Source organism: Thunnus thynnus, chromosome 18, assembly GCF_963924715.1.
Source record: "Thunnus thynnus chromosome 18, fThuThy2.1, whole genome shotgun sequence".
NCBI classification, from domain to species: Eukaryota; Metazoa; Chordata; class Actinopteri; order Scombriformes; family Scombridae; genus Thunnus; species Thunnus thynnus.
In genome coordinates, this window is record NC_089534.1 from 13724881 (window position 1) to 13747762 (window position 22882).

General features: G+C 38.4%; 1 protein-coding gene across 1 annotated transcript in view; it reads left to right on the forward strand.

The window, feature by feature from the left end:
* nkain2 (sodium/potassium transporting ATPase interacting 2) overlaps positions 1 to 21578 on the forward strand; it is a 107844-nt gene extending 86266 nt beyond the window's left edge. Inside the window, exons 5-7 of the mRNA XM_067572536.1 lie at positions 7170 to 7230; positions 14866 to 14947; positions 17869 to 21578. Coding sequence (XP_067428637.1) covers positions 7170 to 7230; positions 14866 to 14947; positions 17869 to 17878 — 153 coding nt within the window. The 3' untranslated portion in view covers positions 17879 to 21578. The remainder of the gene's footprint in view (positions 1 to 7169; positions 7231 to 14865; positions 14948 to 17868) is intronic.
* The last annotated feature ends 1304 nt before the right edge of the window (positions 21579 to 22882 follow it).

Genomic DNA, 22882 nt, shown 5'->3' on the forward strand with positions numbered 1-22882 from the left:
AAATGTTCTCCATTGCAGGGCGGCACAGCTCTCTGCACTCGGTTCAGTGATACTAACAAAACTGCACCAAAAAGTCATTTTCACAGGCAATGAGCCTGCAGGAGACAGAACGGGCTCCGGTTCAGCTTCTACTCCAAGTAGCAGAAAACTCTCGACCTAAACTCATGAAAGTATTTGAACAATACTTCGACTTTGCAACATTTAAAGTGTCTCTAAAAATGAATGGGAATGATAAATCATTTTAGCTGTAGAGGCGCTCGGCAGAAGAGGCAGTCGATGGCCAGAGGTCATTTTAATCTTTCAAAATGAAAGTATACTGTCAAACTGCTAAAAATGACAACTAAAGTTTATCAACATTTGTGATCAGTGGTAGTTTTTCCACGACATTTCCGCTACATAAAGGCTCCCGTGTTATCCAAATTGATTTTCTCATCACCGTTGATCCCCTTGCTGATACTGGCAGCATTGTCTACTTCCAGGATTTGGCTCAGCTTAAAGTAAATTCATCCCCCACAGAGCAAAAAACACTATATTTCTATGACTCATTTACTTGTCAGAGACGTAGGAGAAGGAGGAGGAGAGAAATGTGGGAGAGAGGAGAAATAAAGAAAAGGAAATGAGAAAAAAAAAAATTGAGATGGAAGGAAAGGAGAGACAGAAGGGGAAGCAGGACAGGAGAGAGGGAGAGAAGAGGAGGGAGGAGCTTTGGGAGCTGAACATTATTTAGACTAAATGAGGTCAAGACCTTGAGATATACGCTGAATCTCAAATGTAGTTGCTCACATTTGCAGCTGGCGGTGTGTTTACGTGCTGGTGTGTGGCTGTGTGAGTGTGTGTTAGCATGTGTCCGTGTAGTCAATAGAATACCAACCAGGTCAATGTCATTTTTCCTACAGTTAAAGCCTTATTTAAGCAATAAGGCTTCTTTATTCAGGGTAATATGTTCGCTTATTACCTCGTACACGCACACACAAATTCATCCATCACTGTCTGCCTGGATCTACTTCTCTTCCTTTCCACATTTATTTCTTTAATTCTCTCGCTTCCCTCCTCTATCATCGAGGGCTAATAAGGTCACTAAAAAGCCGACCTTACGGTGTCCTGCATCTTTTCTCCAATCACCAACCTCCTATCGGTCGCCTTGGAAACAAACAGCAAATGAGCGAGCGGATCAGAGAGCAAAGGTGTTCTGCTAGTGTGGACTGCTATATCACTGTCTAAACACAGTGCACACACACACACACACACACACACAGGTTCAGTGCTATCTTTTTTTGGTAACAATCATAACACACAAAAACACAGCACTGTCGCCCCTTTGATAGCTCAATCTGCAGCTGGTACTGTTCTCAGGTTTGTGAGTGGCTACAAATGGATGTGAGATGATGAAGTAGAACAATGTGAGGTACGAGCCCTGCTAAGGTGGCTGGTGGTTTGATGTAGTTTGATGTGGTTTTCATTTTGATGATAGCGATAACCAGTATCAACACAAGCCGTGTTAAATTCCTACACATCAATGAGTTGAATTTGGGACAGCACACGTTATGTTAATTGTGACACATTAAGTGTGTCAAGGACATTAACACAGTGACTGTGTCAGATAGATTAACACAGAGATGTGTAATGATGTGTGTAAATACTAACACAGTTATGTGTTGATGTATAATAATGTGTAAATATTGATACGTTCATGTGTTGCTCAAAATTCCACATTTCATGTTAAACTCATGAAATTAAAAAGTTCTTTAGGAAACCTTACATCTAGGGTTTTCATATAATAAAGTCAACTGATCTAAAATCAGACAAATCACCAGGAATCTGTACAAGTTTGAACTCATCAGCTCTTTCCACTGCATAAAAGTGGTCATCAAAACAGTTGACATTCACAACCTGTACAAAAGCTACAGCAGTGCCTTTGTCTACCTGTGGGAGGAAATGAACTATTTCTCCAAAGACTGGTTCATTTTTAGTATCTGCTGTTATCATAACAACAGTCCCTGTTCTGCATGTCTGTCCGCACAAAGTCACTGTGTGAGAAACACACATCGTTTCCGCAAAGTCCCGTTAAGAAAGATGAATTCGTTTAAGGTGTGTAATGTTTTAATAACTTTGTTTTATCAATGTTTTATTGAATCTGTTCGTACGTATTGCTTTGTGGCCTGGTTTGGTTGCCTCACCCTGTCCAGTAAAAACAGGCTAGCAAAGCTTGTTAAAGTGGCCAGTAAGGTTATTGGTTTGCAGCAAGCCCAGCTCCAGAACATTTACAGTAAGCGTATTATCAACAAGGCCCAAAGTATTCTTAACTGTCCTGACCATACACTTTATAAGGGGTTCGACCTTCTTCCCTCTGGCCGCCGTTTCAGAATGCCTAAAACAAGGACACAGCACGCCAGAGTTTCTTAGGCTAACTTTTCCTGACTTTTAACTTTTTACTTGCACATCCACATATTTATATATATGTAATATTATGTATTGTATATATTATATTTTATGTACTGCCACTGCACAGCATTTTACTCAATTGATATTGTAATTTATTTTGCATTTTACTTGCAGTGCATATTACTAGATCTTGTACTGTGGCCATCTTTGCCGGCTGAGGTTTTTCACTCTCTGGTTCAATGTGGTAGAAGTGTCTTTGTTTTTACTTGAGCTGATGCTTTACTCCAGGATTTTTATTTATTATGCTTGTTATTGTCAGTGTTTATATGTCTCTGTGTAACCTGATGTGTTTGATGGCTGTTGCAGACCAAATTTCCTTTGGGATAATTATAAAGTTGAAGTTGAAGTTGAAGTTGAAGGGTTGACCTGAGGTTATCGATCAACTGTTCACCTTTGTCTAGGGATCTGAGAATATCTGGAAATAAACACACACACATTTTGTTACCCAGTGTCTGACCAAACCTCCAACAATCCATTTGCTGAACCTGTTTTTTGTAGGCCAGTGTCTTTGATATTTCTTAAAATTGCACGCAGCATGTGCTTGATGTTTGAGAGGGTTGTGCTTGGCTTCAAACCTCATACAGCCATAGTTTGGACAGTGGTCCAAATAAGACCATCATGCTTGGATAATGTATCATAAAATGGTGTTTTGGGATGAGGTTTCTCCTCGTTCTTTGAAAAGTCTATGATGGCTTATAATGAGCTGTTTCAAACACACAGCAAGTCTGGTGGTTACAACGGGTGCAAAAATGATGCTGCATATTTCGTGTAGCAACAGAAATAATTGCCAGTGTAGGCTCTCTGGATTTACCAAGTCTCCAAAAAGGAAAGGTAAGGTCTGTATGAGACACCACATTTGCTGTGGTCCATCTAATATCAGTCTTGGATGTCCTCAAATTGAGGATGACGCTGGGTTCGTGTTTCTCATTCGAATACCCATAATCAAAGTTGACTATTTCATTTAACTGTTTCAGGCACAACAGTTTTTCCTCATAAATGTAGTGTCAAAGTAGTAGTTTTACCTCTAAAGGTGCAACACCCTCAACGACATCATACATTATGTCAACACCCACATTTTCTGTTACATGAAAGTATTCCAAAGTATTCAAACTGAATTGAATCATCTTAGATTCCTGTTATCTTTCCATCATTTAAAGCAACATGCTGCTGGGAATTGTCTCTTTTTCACCTTTCAAGATCATCTTCAAACACCATTTGTGAAGTATTCTTACCAACAAGGCAAAGATGGCAGAGTGTGTTGGCAGAAAAGCTTTCCAAATAACCACACAATGAATGACATGCTAGGTTGTTATCTGTAAACAGGCACACTGTTCCATACAGTAAGTGTGATTCTCCTTTCATCTCAATCTCTATACTATGATGTTATAGAAATCTAATGTCATCCAAGAGTGGTTCAAGTATCTTCCCAAAACCATATGTTTCTATGTCAATGGAATTAAACAGAAGGCATAGACGGATATTTGTCAGGCCTGATTGTACTCAGGTGGCAGGTTTCTTAAGGAGAAATGCACAGCCCCCATTTTATGAATTTGACCTCAGAGAATTTGTGGTTTCATCAATGTATAGCTGAATGTGTAGGGCATTTTGATGTCCTTCGTACAAGTTATGCCTGGCAAAATGAGCATTGTCACAGTAATCACACATCTTTCCATCTGTACTATTGTGAGATTGCAAATGTAAGATCTGCATTTTCTCATTACAGAATATAGATTTCAGTATCTCAAGAATGGAAATAAACTGAAAATTAGCGGTTAGTGATAGTTCGATTAATCCACTTCTTCTTGTGGTGTCAGCTCTATGGAAGATTTCTGTTAGCTTCCTAAGAGAATATTTATCTTCAACATATTTAGTCATTTTATAGGGGTTGTTCAAATCATCAAATCATCATTTTGCCGGGGCCTGTATTTACCTCAACTGCAGAGGGTACCAGGCCTTTATTGGAAGCGGGCTTATATTAGAGAGAGACCTTTATTTCTAATTCAATCACACGAACATGTGTTACTTAGATGTGAAATTGCTACTTTCATGGTAGATCAGTGACCATTTTCAGGACCCACTTCAACCACAAAGCACATATCAGTGAACACCTGGGATAAGTAAACATGAGTCTTATCAGGCTTTGGATGTCTATGAAACGAGGGTACTGTTTGACAGTGTCTGCAACTGTAGATGACTGGGTGCTGATCCAATTTCTGCAATAGCTGAAAGTCTTTTCAATTGCTGTCTTGATCGGGCCCATGTTCTCTAGTGATGGCTTCATTCTTTTGATGACAGTCAGCTATTCACTTGGGTTTTCATCTGGTGAAGGCTGAGCTGCTGATGCTGCACTACAAGGCAACTTCCTCTTATGGTAGCACTGCTGACCTTCTTCTAGATTCTGTCTGATATTCTGTAGCTTCATTTTTATGAATCCTTTATGGGATATAGGATCATAGAAATGTTTCTACAAAAGAAAAAAATATATACATATATATATTCTCTACATGAATGAGTACTCAGGGCAATCTACAGGGAGATTTGATCATTTCTTCTCATACGTATCATACATCTCAACCAAAAAAGAAATTCAAAATGTTTGCAGAATAGTGAAAATGAATAACTACAAAGCAGAAAACTGAGGCCACTGGTTGAATTAAGCAAAGTGTCATCACAGCTCCTAGACAGTAAAATAATATGAGAAAATGGTATACTCTGCATCTTTGATAATTAATAAATACTTATAGACCCTTCACCCTCTCTGAAGACCATAACATTCAGCGAAGGGAAGAGTGTGTTTAACTATTTAGCCAAAATGCAGTTTCTCTGCTGCAGAGGGGCAGAGCAGAACAAATTATAAAATGACAAGCCCTTGGCCGATTGTCAATATGTAAAGTATGTCATGTACAGTCAGGAGTTTTTAAATCCACTAATAGTCAGACCTGAATCACTGAACAAAAATAGGAAACTTTAATCTAGAACTGATATCAAAAGAATGGGTATCTACAACTTACACTCCATGTCTCTCTATAAGGTCACTGATGCTTAATTTGACAAGCTTCTTTCTGCTGCTGGTGGGCAATGTGCCTGTCTGCTGATGTTCAGTCAATATGTCTGGAGCCTTCTTTTCCAGAAGAGTTTTCAGCTTTACAGCCTGGTCCTTCTACAAAATACAAGATCAAACAAACCCTTCAGTGACCTGGAACAGGGTGCAAAAATGTCAATGTCTTCATGAGTGGAATATGTCAGCTAAAATTTGCTAGTGTAAAAAAATATATACATATATATATATATAGCCTATACAGTATGGAAATCCCTCAACGTGGTCACCTTTTCATTTTCAACATGTGGAGCTTGAAACTCCACAAACTCCAACTGGATCCCTGTGGAGACCCTAACTTGAAACTAGTCATTGACATCTGTGCTTATGTCACAGTCGAGGTACACAGTCTTTGAAGTCATTGTTATACTGAAGAAACCTTTCTAATTGCACTGGATGTGAAAACTCTGAGTGACAGGCCTGCAAAAGCTGTGAGGCATTGTTAAAGTTTCTTGCACATTTCAGTGCCATCGTTATAGATGGATACAGGCACTGTCTTGAGTCCGGTGGTGGATGGGGGTCATTTTTAGACAGCAGTGTCAGTACGTAGCTATTAGGGCATTAACATTCTTTTTTATATAGATTTCATGACATAGATAAGTCGACTCTGTCAGCATTGACCTTGCAAAGTTCGTGTTGACCCATTTTCAACCCATGAAATGCCAATTTTAAGTTTACAGCTTAAAAACATGTTTAAGTGCACAGTACATCTTCAAATACACAATAACATCAATTTTCCCTGTCCTCTAGCTCTGCTGCTCATGTCCTCAGTCACTTGCATCGTTGGTAGTCCAAAAAGAGATTGTCTCTGCATGAGGCACAGGGATAAAACCAACCGACAACGGATATACAATGTGATTGGCCAATAATGTAACACATTTGGGTGTATTGGAAAGGATGCAGCATGCAACACATTATTTGCAGAAAATTGACACAAAATGTGTTATTTTGCAATCTACACGTTAATTGTGTCAGGAAACAACACATCTTTATTAAGTGTGAAATATGGAACTATCTGCTTTGACGTTGTAATACCGAAGCAATAAAGGGAGCTGAAAATTCAATTTCAGTTATCACTATCTCACTTATGTTTACCCACAGCGCCATAATGGAGAGACTGTGACCATTCTTCTTTTATTTATTTATTTATTTATGTTACAGTTGTAAGGTTTGGAGCCGTGTATTAAAACAGTGTCAGTATAGCTTTGAAACCATTAAAGTTTAAGCTAACCTTGTGGCTGTCATTGAAGATACCAGACATTTACTCTGTGTGTGTGTGTGTTTGTGTGTTTGTTTGTGTGCGAGTCCATTGATTCAAGTGCTCTATTTTGGAGCAAAACACCACAGTGCTGTCCTGCTCCACTTACACCAACACCTGTTTCCTCTGTCTGTTACAACTATTTGTTCAATGTGCACAGTTTCCCTGTTATCTATCTATCTATCTATATATCTATCTGAATGTCTGTCTCATCTTTATTGCTGATGGTATTGACATGATATGAAAGAATATGATGTCTTTCTACATTCATGATCATGTTTCTCTTTGACTTGGTTTAACAACAAAAGAATAATATATTTCTGTCTCTCTCTCTCTCTCTCTCTCTGTTTGTCCTGCTCTCTCTATCTCCAGTTGGTGGGGTTTATCTACGCCTGCTATGTGGTCAAGCTCATTTCAGAAGAAGAGGATAGCTGTAAGTACATAGTCACACACCTTCACACACATTTTGCAACAGACCCAAAAAACATGTCTATAAAGCTGGCAGTATTTGGAAGAAGCCAGTTTCTCAGTGAATTGACTGCTAAACCCAGACACTGTTTCTACACTTGTCATGCTCTCTTACAGTCATAACCAAGGTAATTTTTGAAACAATGGGTCCTTGATCTCAGGCCAAGGCAGATGAAAGCAGGTTTCTCATTTATAGCTGGCAACCATCGATTGTCACTGGTGGGTTTAATCAGCTTTAGCTAGCTAGCTAATTAAGCTAATGTTAGCTCCTTGAGTTGGTTGAAAACTCCTGTCTTCAGCCAACATTTTACTGTAATGTTTCCAGCTGACTCATTTTAAAACAAAAATCTTGTAAAGTAGTCTTAAATGTATACTTGGCTACATACATTTTGTCTTGCTAAAGCCGCTTGTCCCTGGCAGAAAGTCCACATCCTCACCAGATGATGATCCATGTAGAAGACATCAATTAAAATGTCTGCAACATGTGCTCCAGATCTCATCTCTCAAAAAAACCCAAAAACAAGCAGTATAGCTAATTATCCTAGTATTATTAGTATGAAATGTAAGATCAGACTGTCAGTTTGTTATCACGTAACCCTGTTTGGCTCATAAATTTACATACTTATTAGTGTTTTCAAACAGTATGTTGTAATTTTTAGCATTGCAAAATAAAAGGCTTTGAGGATGCAGACTAACCAAAGTGGTTGGCAAATTTAACAGTATTTTGGGGTAACATTGACTGTGGTTGCTGGACTTCCTCAAATCCAACAAAGAGCAGAGACCGCTAACATTAGCCTAATAGCATTCAGAATCGTTTTTCACACAACTGAGAAATAATAGCCTACACAGTGGTTGTGTTAGTTGTGTTTTCAACATAACCTATAACCCACAAACGTATGTGGTTGATTAACTGATTGATTTTATTTATGGATTTAAAGAGACACATAAAAAACAAAAATCCAAAGGATAGCATGTTAAAGTGAAAACACATATTTCCAACATGGTCCCAGGATGCTAAAAGACAAATAAAACATAAAGAAACACAATTAAACAGAAATTAAACAATACAACCCTGAAATCCAAAGACACATCACCACAATTTAAGAAATAAAAAAAATAACTCTCACATCAAAAAACAAGGACAACTAAAGAAACTATCATTGCAGATTTCTGTTACCCTGTCCTACAAAAAGTCCTAACCTGACTTCTTTAAGCCCCTTTCATATTTAAAAACTGGATGTGTAGCAGAAGGCTGATTCACAACATGGCACCAGTGCAAAAAAAAAGGAACTTCTGGCTACATTATTCACTCGAGGAACTGAACATGAACACACACTGGCCCTGGTATTATAGTTAAGCTGAGTATGGACTACTGATATCTGAGAACACAAGTATTGAGGAGCATACCCACTGATAATATTGTACATATTATGCAGCCTCTGTTGTTTTACCCTGAGCTGTACTGGAAGCAGTCCTACCCTTCTGAATTCATCACTAGCAACATGAGTTTGAGGGGATGTATTTAATAAATACAGAATAATATTATTTTGCATCACCTGCAGTTTGTTAAGATTAGCTGTCAAACCACTGTACCAAGCAGAACATGCATTATCAAAATGACACTGTGTCAATGATGACACGAGAAGTTTCATAACAGAAAAGTCAAGAAGCCTTTATCTGTGAAACAGAAACTTGTTTGTTGGCACACTTAGATAATATTTTAGCAGCAATAGATTCACAGGACAGTGACTGTTCCAGTGTTAACCCTAAATATGAAACATTCGTCTCAGGTACATGTGGTTTGTTGCTGCGATGCACTCCTCGCCCTTGGAAGTAACACTTGGTTACTACTGTAGTGAGCCAGTCAGCCGGACATGCTCACGATTACATTGCACATTTGAGCAGACAAAAACACTGTTTTATCTCATCCTTACATTTCTGTTCTTCTGTTTTTTGGTTATGTTTTTGTTACACTCTTACTACAGCCACATGCACACCCCTCTGGCATGTGGAGAAGACCAAAACTTGCTGTGCCTAGTTAGGGTTGGTTAGTTTTGATTGGACAGTCAAGGTTCAGGGAAGAGTTTAGCGAACCGTTACTTCAGAATATATTTGATTAAGCAAGTTTGGGTGGTTTAAGTTTGTGTGGCTGGTGTTTATGAGTTTAGGAATCAAGCAAGATATAAAAGTAAACTCAGTCTGTTCCTCTGTTTTCTCTCATTACTGCTTCCTCGCTCATTCTCTTGTTCATCATCTGTGTAATAAAGCAGCAGGATTGAATGAAGCCATCTTGGCCTTTACTGACACTTCAACAGAATTCAAAGTGAATCTTGTAGCCTGCAGATTTTGTTGCTAGGCTCATTCATTTACAGTAACACAAGGAAAATGAGACAGGAAAGAGAGAGTGTGGAGGATGAAGGGAAGCAGGTAGATTCACGCTGGATCAAAGTTGCCTTTCATTCATAGGTTTCTCCCACATACTTATAGCTTTCAACCACCATCACCAAGCAACCGTCATAACGCAAGAGGAAAAGAGTGAGGTGGGAAAGAACCACAAGAGGTGCTCACCAATCCATTCACACACCATTTATCTTTGTCTTTCAACAATTCATCCATTCATCATTACAGCTGTGTTGATTGGAAAGCGTGCAACCTTCAGAAAGCCACACTGAGTACTATTCTGTAAGCACTTAGATAGTCTTAATGGATTGCATTTGAAGTGTAATACCAGTAATATACAAGGGAAATACGGGAGGCAAATCAACATATTAACTCTGTGATTATTCTATTTGAAATGCGGCGCATGTCTGTGAGCATTAATTTGAATGAGCCCATTTACCTGAGGCCATCAGTTTAGTTATTCCATTAAAGCAGACACAGCCGTTCTGCGGCAGGATCAATAACCAGACATGTCTTATTCAACACTGAACTTAAGATGCTGTTTGCTCACACATAAATATTGATAGGCAATAAATGCAGACAGGATCAGTGGAAATAGTTTCAAGTGCTGAGAGTAGACAAGTTTTCCTGCTTTCCTTCCTGCCCAAAGCGGATTGCGGATTGAGATTGGCAGGGCCAAAATGATTTCCAAGCTGCATCTGTTAAAACTGTGGGTCAGCATCGGGTATAAGACCTGCTTCTGTTTCTAGAGGCTTTTCATGTGATCTCTCTGTTCAATGAGGTCACTGTGAAATATTAAATCATCAGAATGATGAAGTTAAAGAGCAGCTCAGAGCGATTTTACACTGTATTTATCCCACTTTTATGGAGTATAATTGAGATTCAGGGGTTATTTTGAGATGAGAATTTTTTTAATGTTGCATTTTAATGAGCTTAGCAGTGACAGGAAACTCAAAATGCCACTTGTTCTATGTCTAAATAATTAATGTCTAACAGTTACTATTTGGCCTTTTCTTTTTATATTTTGGCCTCTGGCTCTCTGTGCTGAACATTTCTGTTTGTTTTGTACCCTGAGAGAGAGTTTGGTGGAACTAAACAACAAAGTTGGATGAGATGGAGTAACATGTGTATTCATGTACTCAGTGACACGGAAAATGACGTTGTATTGTTAAATCATTCTTATTTTTACTGTAACAACTGAAATCACAGGAAGACGCATAATATTATAAGCAATAAATTGATTATTTAAAGGCCATGAAAACCTTATTTTCTCAATGAGCTTCTTAGTATGAGCGATGGGGTCCTACATGAACATGCAATTTTAAAAAAGTAAGAACGGATTTGTTTTTTTCACAAGGGATTTCTGTATTTGTCGTTCTGACTGATTTGAAGTGGGTGGGGTTCAGTTGGAAAAAGGTGATGTCATGATGTACAATATTTTCATTTGCTAAATTTGAAACTAAACAACAGCTGTGGGGCAGTTGTGTTTGCTCACACCGTCAATAACAACTTTTTCCTGAACTTAAATTTAGATTTTTGCTTATCTAGACATCAATATTTGATGTTACAGAGAAATCCTTTAAGATTTAAAACCAAGTTTTAAGGAGCTTTAACAAAAGCAGACAGATTTCACATTCATGCATCATCACTGATCCATCTGTTCATCTGTTTTATAAACTTAGGTTGTGCTCGTCATTCGCCTTGTAGGGCTGCCAAAAGAGCATAAAAGTTGGACTTGGCTCAGTTTTTGCCAGAACGCGATGCAGTGTCATCAAATATGTGCGAGCGCGCATTTCTGTAACAGAAATGTTACATTTCTTGTAACATCAAAGCTATACTTTTTACCTCGCAATCGTCACAGATAAAATGATTGCTGCCGAGTAGTAATATCCTTTTCCATTATGTTATAAACCACTGTGCAGTATTTTGGTATCTGATAAGTGTTCAGAGTCATGGGTCTGTTACTCAATCTCAACTTCCTGGATCATATTTCATGTTTCTCCAGTACCTGAAGCAGCAACAACAGTCGCTTTGCTTTTTTTTTTTTTAATGCAGGCCTGTTTTGAGGTCTGAACGTCCACTTATGATGTTAAAAGTCACGGGTGCTGGAGGCTATCCCAGCATGCTTTGAGTAAGACACAGGGAACACCTTGGCAAGTCTATCACAGGACAAACACATGAAGACAGACGCATTCACACACACATTCACACCTACAGGCAAGTGAGAGTTTCCTAAATTGCAAGTCTTCGGGAGGGAAACAAGAACACACAGAGGAAAGCCATGCAGATACAGGGAGAACATTCAAACTACATATAGATCAGTGATAATACAGCGAGCCGCGTGAATAATTTTCACACTTCTTCTCAAGGAACGAATGTTATCAGGATTCGAATTGAGGTTTCAGGCCACTGAAATAACATGAACATTACGGCGCGCGCACCATTTTTATGTAACGCAAAAGATAATTTTCTCCTGAATAATTTGGAGAACCTTTGTAATCTTCATGTTGCCGAGCCTTAAGTCCTGAATGCGGCTGTGGAAAGCACTGCGCGATAATGCAGTCGTGGAGACTAAACAATAATCAGGGAGCTTTGTCTGGAAATGTGCCTTGGGTGAAGAAGCTAATACTCCCTGTGGACCAATGAAGATTTTGAGTTGCTGAGAAAGCTAATTACTCCTATAATTATTCTGTGCATGTGTGGATAAGTGTGTGTGTGTGTGTGTGTGTTTAATAGTGTGTGTGTGTGTGTGTGTGTGTGTGTGTGTGTGAAGGTGTACGGTTGTGTCTGCGTGTGGGAGATTAATCATTATAGTCAGTCTTATCTATCTCGCTGCTACTCGAATGTGTCAGATTCTTATCAAACACGCTACATGAACAACAGTTTCACACACACACAGATATACACACTCATCCTAAGATAACTGAAACAATCTTTGTATGATCAGGCTTTGTGGGATGTGTTTTGGATCTGTAGGACACTTCAGTCAATAGTAAACATTGCAACTAAAAAATAACTGAAAACCACAATTATTTAAAATGATTTGTTAGTTTAAAAAAAAAACAGTAACAGTCTGTCTTTCTCCTGGTTTCTGGGGAAGTTTTTATCGATCACACTGCAGTTTCTGGCTTCTGGAGGGAATGGTTCATGTTTTAAAGCGCTCCTTGGACAGGCCCTGGCCCTATGAATAGAATATTTGAATTTTTAAATTGGGCCACTATGGCATGATAGGCAGCACACTGACAAGGTTAGGAGCTCCGTTTCCTCTTGTGTTCAAAGGCCCGAGCATGGCAGAAACTCTGCTGGGACTATTTGACTGCAGCATGAATCAGCAGGAAACCCTCGACGTTCACACCGGGCCGTTCTTCCACAAAAGGATCCACACAAAGAGGGAATGTATAAAGCATAGGCAACGGCTCTTATTGTCTCACTGAACAGCCATAATGAGCTAAATGATCGTAAAATATAGTATTGAAGCAGTCATCTGTCGTCGTCACTTGTCCTGCTGTGTGGCATAATCTAAATTACATGAATACATTAAGAGGATTATGGGAGATGTGTGAAAACTCACAGCCAAACACTGACTTTTTACATCATTTTAACAGAATAAAGCACAAGAAAGGTTTGTGAGGACAGACACCTTGATCGATGGACCTGCGTGGCTCTTGAAAACACGCTGTGATAAAACAAGACAAAATATTTTCATACATTCCTACGCTGATAAAAGGATCCTCAGTCTAATGATTCTTTGCACATCAGATAACATCATAATGAAGCACAAAGTTTTTTTGTTGAAGGAATAATTCAACATTTTCGGCTCATTTGCTTTCTTGCCGAGAGTTACATGAGAGGATTGATACCACTCTCATGTTTCTACACTAAATAACTTATGTTTTTTTGCTATGTAATATTTATCTAATCACTTTGTACACTCTTCACTTCTTTGCACTATTTGTATCCTGTTTACAGGTTCATAGAAACGGTTTCACAATCTGAAGATCGTTGTGTTGTTATTCTGTGCCACTAAACCGGAGTCAAATTCCTTGCATGTGTAAACATACTTGGCCAATAAAGATGATTCTTATTCTAAAAAACATAGCTACTGCCAGCTAGCGATTAGCTTAGCTTAGCATTAAGACCGGTGACAGGGGGGAAGCAGTGAGCCTGGTTTTAGCACTTCTAAGTTTGACTAATGATGCTTATAAATCTTTAGAGATGCTAGTAAGCATATTTTGTTATGTTTGGGCAAAGAAAGGCTAGCTGTTCCCCACTGCCTCCAGTCTTGCTATGCTAAGCTAAGCTAATCAAGTTTCATATTCAACGAACATACATGAGACTCTTATCAATATTCTCAGCAATAAAGTGAATAAATGTATTTCCCGAAATGCAGAACTATTCCTTTAAAGGGAGAGTTACAGTATTATATTCTGCTCATAAGATATAAAGATGAATATATAACTCCATGCTTTTTCATGTGTGTTTTTTAATAAGCAAATGCAAACTAATCAGTGAAAAGTGCATTTTTTTTGGAAATCAAACTGCCTGATCTTGTTTGGTGTTGGTTGCAACGTGATATTTGGGCTCATGTCCCTGTTTATTGCAGGCATAAGGTATACTTATAGTTGCTTTCATCTCTGCAGTGACAGCCAAATCCCACATTGTACTTGATGTTATGAAATCTCGCTGAATAAATATGAAAGTATGCTGCTGATCAAGGCAAGGAAGTACCCTTTTATAGCTCCGCTATAGAGCTCCACAACATCAAAGTAAAAAAATATCATGGCTTCCTCTCTTCAAAAGTCCAGGCTTGCTGCCTCAGTCTGAGGAAAGCAACCACCTGCTCGCAGCTCCTCAGCTTGGGAATCTGTGGATCTATCCTAGATAATTTAGGAGTTAAGAGTATTCTCAAGTCATAAATATATTGCTGCACAAGTCTTAGTCTAACTCCTAAAAATAGATTTAGATTTGCAATGCAGGATTTTCATACAGTTGAGGCCAAATTTTCATTCAAAGCTGTATGCCCATAACCCTGATTAGCTGTTGAGAGCAATGATAGAGATGGTTGTTCTGGTACGAAATGTACTGTGGAGATATCTGTAGGTGTTGAAAGCCTAATGCAATGAATCATTTGTGGTGGGAGGCTCCCAGCTGATAACCACAACGGCATGTGTTTTCTCTAATTGATGCTGTTTTTGTTCAGTTGATTTTATAGGAGGGTTTGACTCGTATGGCTACCAGGGGCCTCAGAAGACTTCCCACCTTCAACTACAGCCCATGTACATGTAAGTATAGTACATATCGATCTACAAATGCCTTGCTGAAATACTAAGATTGTTTTTATCATGTACACAATAGTATTTTTAGTCAAAACATTAGGATAAAATAGCATTCACACTGCCTGTATTTCTCACTGTCTTGAATATTAACAGCGAGGAAATGTGCTTCAGATCTGGCGGTGGTGGGCTGACAGGCTTCGCCCTCTTAAATTCAACCCCACCATCAACAGTGTACCGTGTCTGGGAACTCATTTTCATCCGTGTTTAATATCTTGAGTTCTGCATTGAGGATTATATAAGCAAAGTTCTCGCTGTTTCAACATATGGGCTTGTCATTTATCAGCCCAAGGTCTCATTAGTTATCACTGTTGTAGCGCTTATATCACTCAACTCACACGTGGCGAATAAAGTTGGGTTATGCAATGAAAACCATTTTACCCACACTGACTGGCATCCTCACAAATATAACTGTTTTTTTTGCATCTTTGCAACCTATTTGTATGAGGATTTCCTGAGATTGAATTCTCAGATTCCGGTTTCATCAAGATCTTCAGTTAGGATAACACAAAATGAGTCCACGCTTAGACATCCCCGCATCAATCTCGCCCTCTCCCTTTGTCCCGTGGCAAGCAGCAAGTAATGCAGCAAAAGCTACACCGGTGTAGCAAACAAGACGAAATAATGGTGATTCTACTGATATGCAGACGACAGGTTATCAATAACTGTTTTTATTGGAAAAAAAGAGCTGGAGCGAATTAGAGAGATACAGAAGGACAAAGAGAGAGATGGAGAAATGGAGATAAAGATGGAGAGGGCGAGAGACTAGTATATAAAGAGAGAGAGAGAGAGAGGAAGAAGAGAAAAACAGTGATGGATGAAACGTAGGACTAAACAAAGAAGAAAGGCAATAAAGGGCCATTCTGTAGTTTTATATGTCCCCTGTGGAAGCCATAACACAGATCATAAATCATCGACCCCCAAGATAATGGCTGCAAACACAAACACACACACACACACAAAACTGGAACATGAATACAAATATCTGCGCACACATGCACACATACAGGATCACACACACTCAAACACTGTGTACTTTGCGTACAAACATCTACACACAGTAAATGTGCTGATAGACGGCTTGTACACATTAATGTATACACAAATGTAGACACACGGACACATGTACATGCACACACACACATACACAAACATCATCAATATGCTATCATTGTTCCCCAGCTGTTGTCCCTTCACTATGTTGTTTATTGGCTCTGGCCAGAGGGACCAATAAAATAGCATCAGCTGTAGTGTCCCAAAGGAAATCTCTCCCCGTCTTTCACCAGACACACACACACACACACACACACACACACACACACACACACACACACACACACACAAATAACTTCACAACAATTACCGCCTCCAGAATTTTGCACAAATATGTACTTCTTGGCAAAGAAAAAAAAAAAAACTGTTGACCTCAAAAGCATGTGTTCCTCCATGTGCATTGTAATGAGCGCATGAGAGTTTGGCATAATCCCAAAAGTATCACAACACATGAAAATAGAATAATAATAAGAATGACACAGAGCTGAAATATCGTGCTCTGACAGTCGTGTTCATTTTTCCCAAATCTGATGTTGGATATCACGATGAAGCTTTGGTGAAGTGGTTTGATTTGTAGCTTGAAACATTTTATATTTTGATTGAATTGTAAATACCGATGGAGAAGATGAATTTCTCTCAGTAATCCAGGACACTTAAGAAAAAGGGGCAGATTAGAAAAGAACAAAAACATTTTTCTGCTCCACAAAATCATGTTTATTTTTTTAGGACATTTATCTTTGCTTTTGTTCTTTTAAAATCCAAGATAGTTTTACCCCTTTAGCCCTTTATTCAAATTAAATAAGTTGAGAAGGTCACTGTTTCCTTGCTTGAATACTCACAGTTCAGTTTGATGAGGAGTCGGGAGCTGATGTATCCAAACAAGCCGATGCCAAAACTGTTGAGAACCACTGCCTTAAATCACTGCCTTTTACACAGTGTCAACAATAATATTAAATGTAATGGAAACCGAACACGTTGCTTCTTACCTTTCTTGTTTTTATGTTATTATGTTATGTCATATATGATGGGAGAAAAGTATCTGCGAGCCAGTACAGTTGACCAATAAGGGCGCTGAACCGTCTCTTGAGTATCATTATCTTCACTGTTGGGAAAGTTACTTTTGAAATGTCATAGGTTAAAAATTACTAGTTACCCTGTTAAAAATTTTAATTACTTCATCAAAGTAATGTAACTTGTTACATTTGATTACTTTTTCTAACATATGTTTTAAACCGGGCAATAAAGCTGAAACGTCTTCACCCATGTTATCTGGAAATATGTCAAAAGAAGGCGAAAAGATGCAAAGCAACAGAATGAACGTTAAGCTTTTTTTTTAAAGCATTTTTTATTTGTAATCACCAATATTTTGATTAGTAACTGTAATTTAATTACATATTTTTTCTCAGTAACTGCAACAGATTACAATTACATATATTTTATCATTTAAATGCGTAACGCCGTTATGTAACTAGTTACTCCGAAACACTTGTTATCTTTTATAAAATACACAGGAAAAGTGCCTCTGATGTTCTCATCAAGCAACATTATGTTGTTCGGCTTACTTGCCAGAGTGAATTACTTTATCAAGGACGATGCTGAGTAAATGCACCACAAAGCATTTCATCATCATAAGCCGTTGAAATTCCAATGTTTTTAATTATGACTCAGATTTCTCAGAGCTTTAAACTTACATGAAACACTTTTTCATGGTGTATGACATTATTATATATACTCTATGTTATTTATCTGTTTTTTTCTGAGGCGTAAACATTTCCCTTTGTAATATCATCCTCTGCTCTGCTCTCCTCTCTCTACAGGTCCAAATAAACCCAGGAGCGCTGCCTTACCAGTCACCACTGCTAAAACATCCTGCTCTTACTACTCCAGATGTCTTTTAATGAACAACAACCGAGACACAGACAAGTAGACAGGATACAGAAGACACTAAGATACTCTGCGATTCAACTCAACCACCCCTCCCACCCCCCTCCTCAGTACTTAGTCCGATGGCTTCCCTCGTCTAACTGTCTGCTGTTTTTAACAGAGTTAGGTCTGTTCCTGATGAAACACTGGCCTCATGTGGCTGAAAACTGTAACTGCAGGATATGTGTGCCACACCAAAACAGGCAGCTTCTGTAACAACTACATTGTTTTTTTTTTCTTTTGTCTGACAGTCAGGAGCCAATGACTTGCATCCCCTTGTGCTGTTGTGAAAGAAACCAAGAGGGTGCAAAGAGGCCACAACTTCTTGGTGTATTATTGTGTGTTCTCTGCTGTTAAGAGAAATGTCAGTACGAAGCCCTGTTCCTTTAAGTTTCAAAGTGATATCTAACAACTCTTGAGTGCAGATATGCCTGACCAAAGAGTTTAAAAAACCCCAGAGACAAATCCCCGTGTAGCCGGTCTGGAACTTTTTTGCTCTTTGTGCCTGACAGATTCAACACTGGACTTCCAAGAATCTACTAACAAGACTACCGATTTAGGAATGTCAGACATCTTTTCTTTTTTTTTTCTAAGGTTACTTAATGGTGCATTTAACTTCTCATCTGAAAACAAAGATGGAAGCTTGAAAGTCGTGGGCTGGACTCAAACATGCTTACTCTGTTGTCTCATCCCAAACTTTGAATGTTCAATAACAGTGTGGTGTGTAGATTTGCATACTATCATCTCACATGTGCACGTGTACAGGAAGTAGACACACACACACAGACAGACATCAGATAATACATACTGTATGTCAATACACACATGCATGCACACACACACACACACATAAACACACACACTTACAACAGATCTATAACTACTTAACTTTTTTTTTTACTACTAATGTGAATCTTAACAATGTTTACAATAGAAAGACTGAACTCTTGACTGACAGATAAGGAGACGGATGCGACAGGTAGATAGACAGGCAGACTGGGAGATGCAGAGAAGATGACTTTTCTAGCTGCAGCATCCCAAAGGCCATGGGGTGATGTCTGCCATATTAAAGACAGATGGGGGCAGTTGTTCCAAGTGTGTTTCTTTGGTCTCTTGCTGTCTGAAACGTCCATCCAAGACAAACAGGTAGAGGGAGAAAGAGGCAGCACATGAGAGAGAAAACAACCACCCGCTCCCTTAGAGAAGAGGTCGGTTGGCAGTTTCCCTTCCACATCAGTCCTCTGAAAGCTTTCAATGCCAAGCTTCAGTTGTCACTCAACTGTCGCTTTCAGAGGGTGAGTCCACCCTCCCCCCCCTCCCTTCCCTTTTCTGAATTAGAAGTAAAATGCTGGAAGCCAGATTACAAGTGCCCAATCAGCCTCGTCAGCAGCATCCAGCTCTTTCTAATAACAACCAAATTCTACCAAGGTGCAACTTTTACGCCAAGAAATGACAATCGCAGTCAGTGGCCTGAATTTTGTCATGGATTTTGTACCGTATAAAAAAAATTGACAGAAAGGTGATTGTGGATAGGAGCTGGATTCGAGTTAGAGAGTGACAACTTAATGATTAATTATTTATAACTTTAAATTCTATATCGTTTTCCCAAACCACTGGTGAATGACAAATATTGGCGAAAGAAAGGGGAAAAGAAATGATAATACAGCAGAGGCTGACTCCTCGACGACACTGCACACCCAGCCTACAGAGTAATGAGGATAAAATCTATACCAGAGACTTAGGAGCTCTCCTTCTTCACCTCGCTACTCGAATTTTAATGTTGAAAGTGCCAACTACACCACACAGGTATCTGTAGAACCCGGTGTCAGACTGGGACCAAAAATAATGGGTCTCAGGTTTACTTGTCTTGGGTTCCCATGCAAGAAAAGAAAGTAGAATAGCAATAGAGGATGTCACAAATCAGAAATCTCACATTTGCATTCCAAGCTGGCAAAGCAGCTACTGACTCCGCTGCTTGTTGAGCTCATCAAGCTTCTCAGAAATGTAAAACACTCAAAATGGCAGTTTTGTGGGGAGACAGAAGGCCAGTGGTTTTTTCTCTTTTATTCTGTTCAGAAAAATCCTTATAGAAATGTGACAAAACATGTTTTTATTTGTGTTGCGATCACTGGGCCAAAAGTTTGCTGCCTTCTCCATCTATCAAGGGACACTTCTCAAGGGGGGGAAACACTGGCTTCTCTTGACATAAGAATGGTCTAACAGACCATTTCACTTTGACAAACTGATCTCAAAGTCCACCTTCCACCCCCCTCTGCCAGTTATCTCCAGGATATCTGTGACTACACTGACAGTCACTCTCAAGGACAGAAAACAACATTTTGTGTGTTTGCATGAGGTGTTTCCAAACTGTATTTAATCTCATGCTGCGTGTGACTAACTAGCTACTTAAAGGGAACTGTTTGGTTTGTTGAATGCTCCTCAGCTCTCTTCAAAGAGTCCTAAATGTGAACTTTGTGATTTTTTTCTATAAATAACACAGTCTGAAATGTCTGCTGAGTAAAGGAGAAAAATAGCTACCACAATGTAAAACTGAAATGTAACTTTGAACTTCTAGACGTTTTTTAATCACATGTGGCTGTGTTTACTGTTTTTTCTAGTTGACTAATAATGTATGATGTTGTGTACAAGTGGGACTACTATGTTTTATTTCTTCTAACTGTACAGTGTATTTGACATGTGAGAGCAGTGGCAGAGATGGAGGAGGGAGAATTAGTTGCACTATAGTCTGTAATTCTTTCATTAAGCATTCTGTCATGGCAGGAAATTCACTTTCACTTCAGCACATAATTGACTTTACAAGATTAATTTATAGTTGAATTGTGAACCAACACTAAACATTGCTTTTCAATAAACAAAATGATTGCAGATGATGTGTGCATTCGCAAAATTCAAATCAGAAACTAATGCTGCGAAAGGGCCACGTAGCAATTATTTAAAAGCCAAATTGAAAATGATATTTGTGTCTTTCACAAATGAGACGATTTGAACTGAAAGTGAATTAATTTGTTACCAATTTGTTGACTGGTTGATATAATCTGCCACTGTGGAACCAGTATCAACCTAAGCAGGGCTAATCTGGCTAATTTAACAAACTGAAGCAAATACTCAGTGAATCAGAAAGGATTTCAGATATATAATGTGACCCGTGTGTGTGTGTGTGTGTGTGTGTGTGTGTGTGCATGTGTGAGTGCGTGCGTGTGTGTGTGAGAGAGACTTTGTACTGCAGTACATTGTTTTCTGTGTCATGGTGAACTGAACACTTAACCCAGAATCTGCTAAGCCTCAATCTGCTCTGAACTCAACACAAATTTAAACTGAAGAAAGAACTCATTCAAGATTGTTAATGAATAGCAATAAAAACAGTAATAATATCTTTATGTAATAATAAGAAACACAACATTTACACAGTGTTCTCAGAGTTTGTTGATCACATTTAGACTTTGAAACAGTCAATAGAGCTTTTGTCTGTAGATCTAAGAATGCACTTCTGTACATAGTGAGTTAAACATTTGCAGAACAAGCTGGAGCTAAGCCATTCTGTTGTTGAATAGTATCAATAAACATTCAGTCAAGCCATTGTAAAGTTCTGAAGTTGTATTGAGAGTTACAAGATCTACTAAAATCTAATGATTCTATCCTGAAACTTTACAGTTAGGACAGAATTAAAGAATTACATTTATTAATAAGGTACTGAGTAAATGTGTTAATAATATGGAAAAACTATAAGTATCCTATGTTTGGCAAGATTTTCACAAATTTGCATTTCATTAGAGGAATGCAGCATCTTGAGTTTCATCGAAAATATTTTGACCAAGATGTTGAAGTGTTCAATAAGTTAAAGCCTCTGAAAACTTTATTTCAAATCTCAAGTATTCCGCTGTAATCTTAAATATTCATGACTAAATAAGTAACAAAGTTAAAGTTTGGGTGGAAAAAACATCTCATCTTATCCTAACTGTGTGGGTGTGGTTAGATCAGATTTGATTGATAGGCAACCCAACTGTCATTACGTTTTGATTCAAATGTTACTTAATCTTGATGATGATGTCAGTAGTATGTAGCATCATACTTCAGCAAAGGCAGAAGTTTCTCAGTTGAAATAAGCAAAACTTACTTCAGCAGAAAATGTTGCATTACTGAATTATCCCATTATTTATTAAAGAAGCTGAATGAGAAAATACGTTTTCGGGGCCTTTAAATATTGTCATTGGTTCTTGTACACTTGGTAGTTTAATATGGGGACATATTACAACAGGCTGTAAAATGTAAAGTATGATATGATTAATTATATGGAGGACCCAGGACAGAACCCTGAGGTACTCCACAGCTCAGCTCAGCTGCCTTAAGTAGCAGATAACCACTCATTTTAGACATTAAAGAAAAATATCTTTAGTTCCTACAAATCATCTAACAAACTGAAACTGTATTTTTCCCTTAATTTAATTCAACATTAACTTCAGGGAAATAAGGCTGTCGCAGCAGAGAAAGTTATATCATAGGAGCATTTAAAGAATGCAATAATACATAATCATAATCCATTAAGCAACTTTTCATAGTGCTAGTTTGTCAATGCAGGAATACAACATTACTAATAACATTATATGTACTAATATATAATGTTACTAACTGTCAAACAAAAATATCCAAACCTTCTCTGTGGCTCTGGGTTGATCTGTTAACGTTCACCACTGACTTGAACCATCTATGTTGATTTAACTCCTTCTCTTTTTAGGACGGTTTTCCCACCGGTGACTGACTGTACATAAACTAGACAGTTGGGAATAAAGTAGACAGTGGAGAAGGAAAGTCTATATTGTGTCCTCTGTTCTCTGACACGTTTCAGACATTTTTTCTACATTTCATGACCTCAGATTTGTGTATGTATAT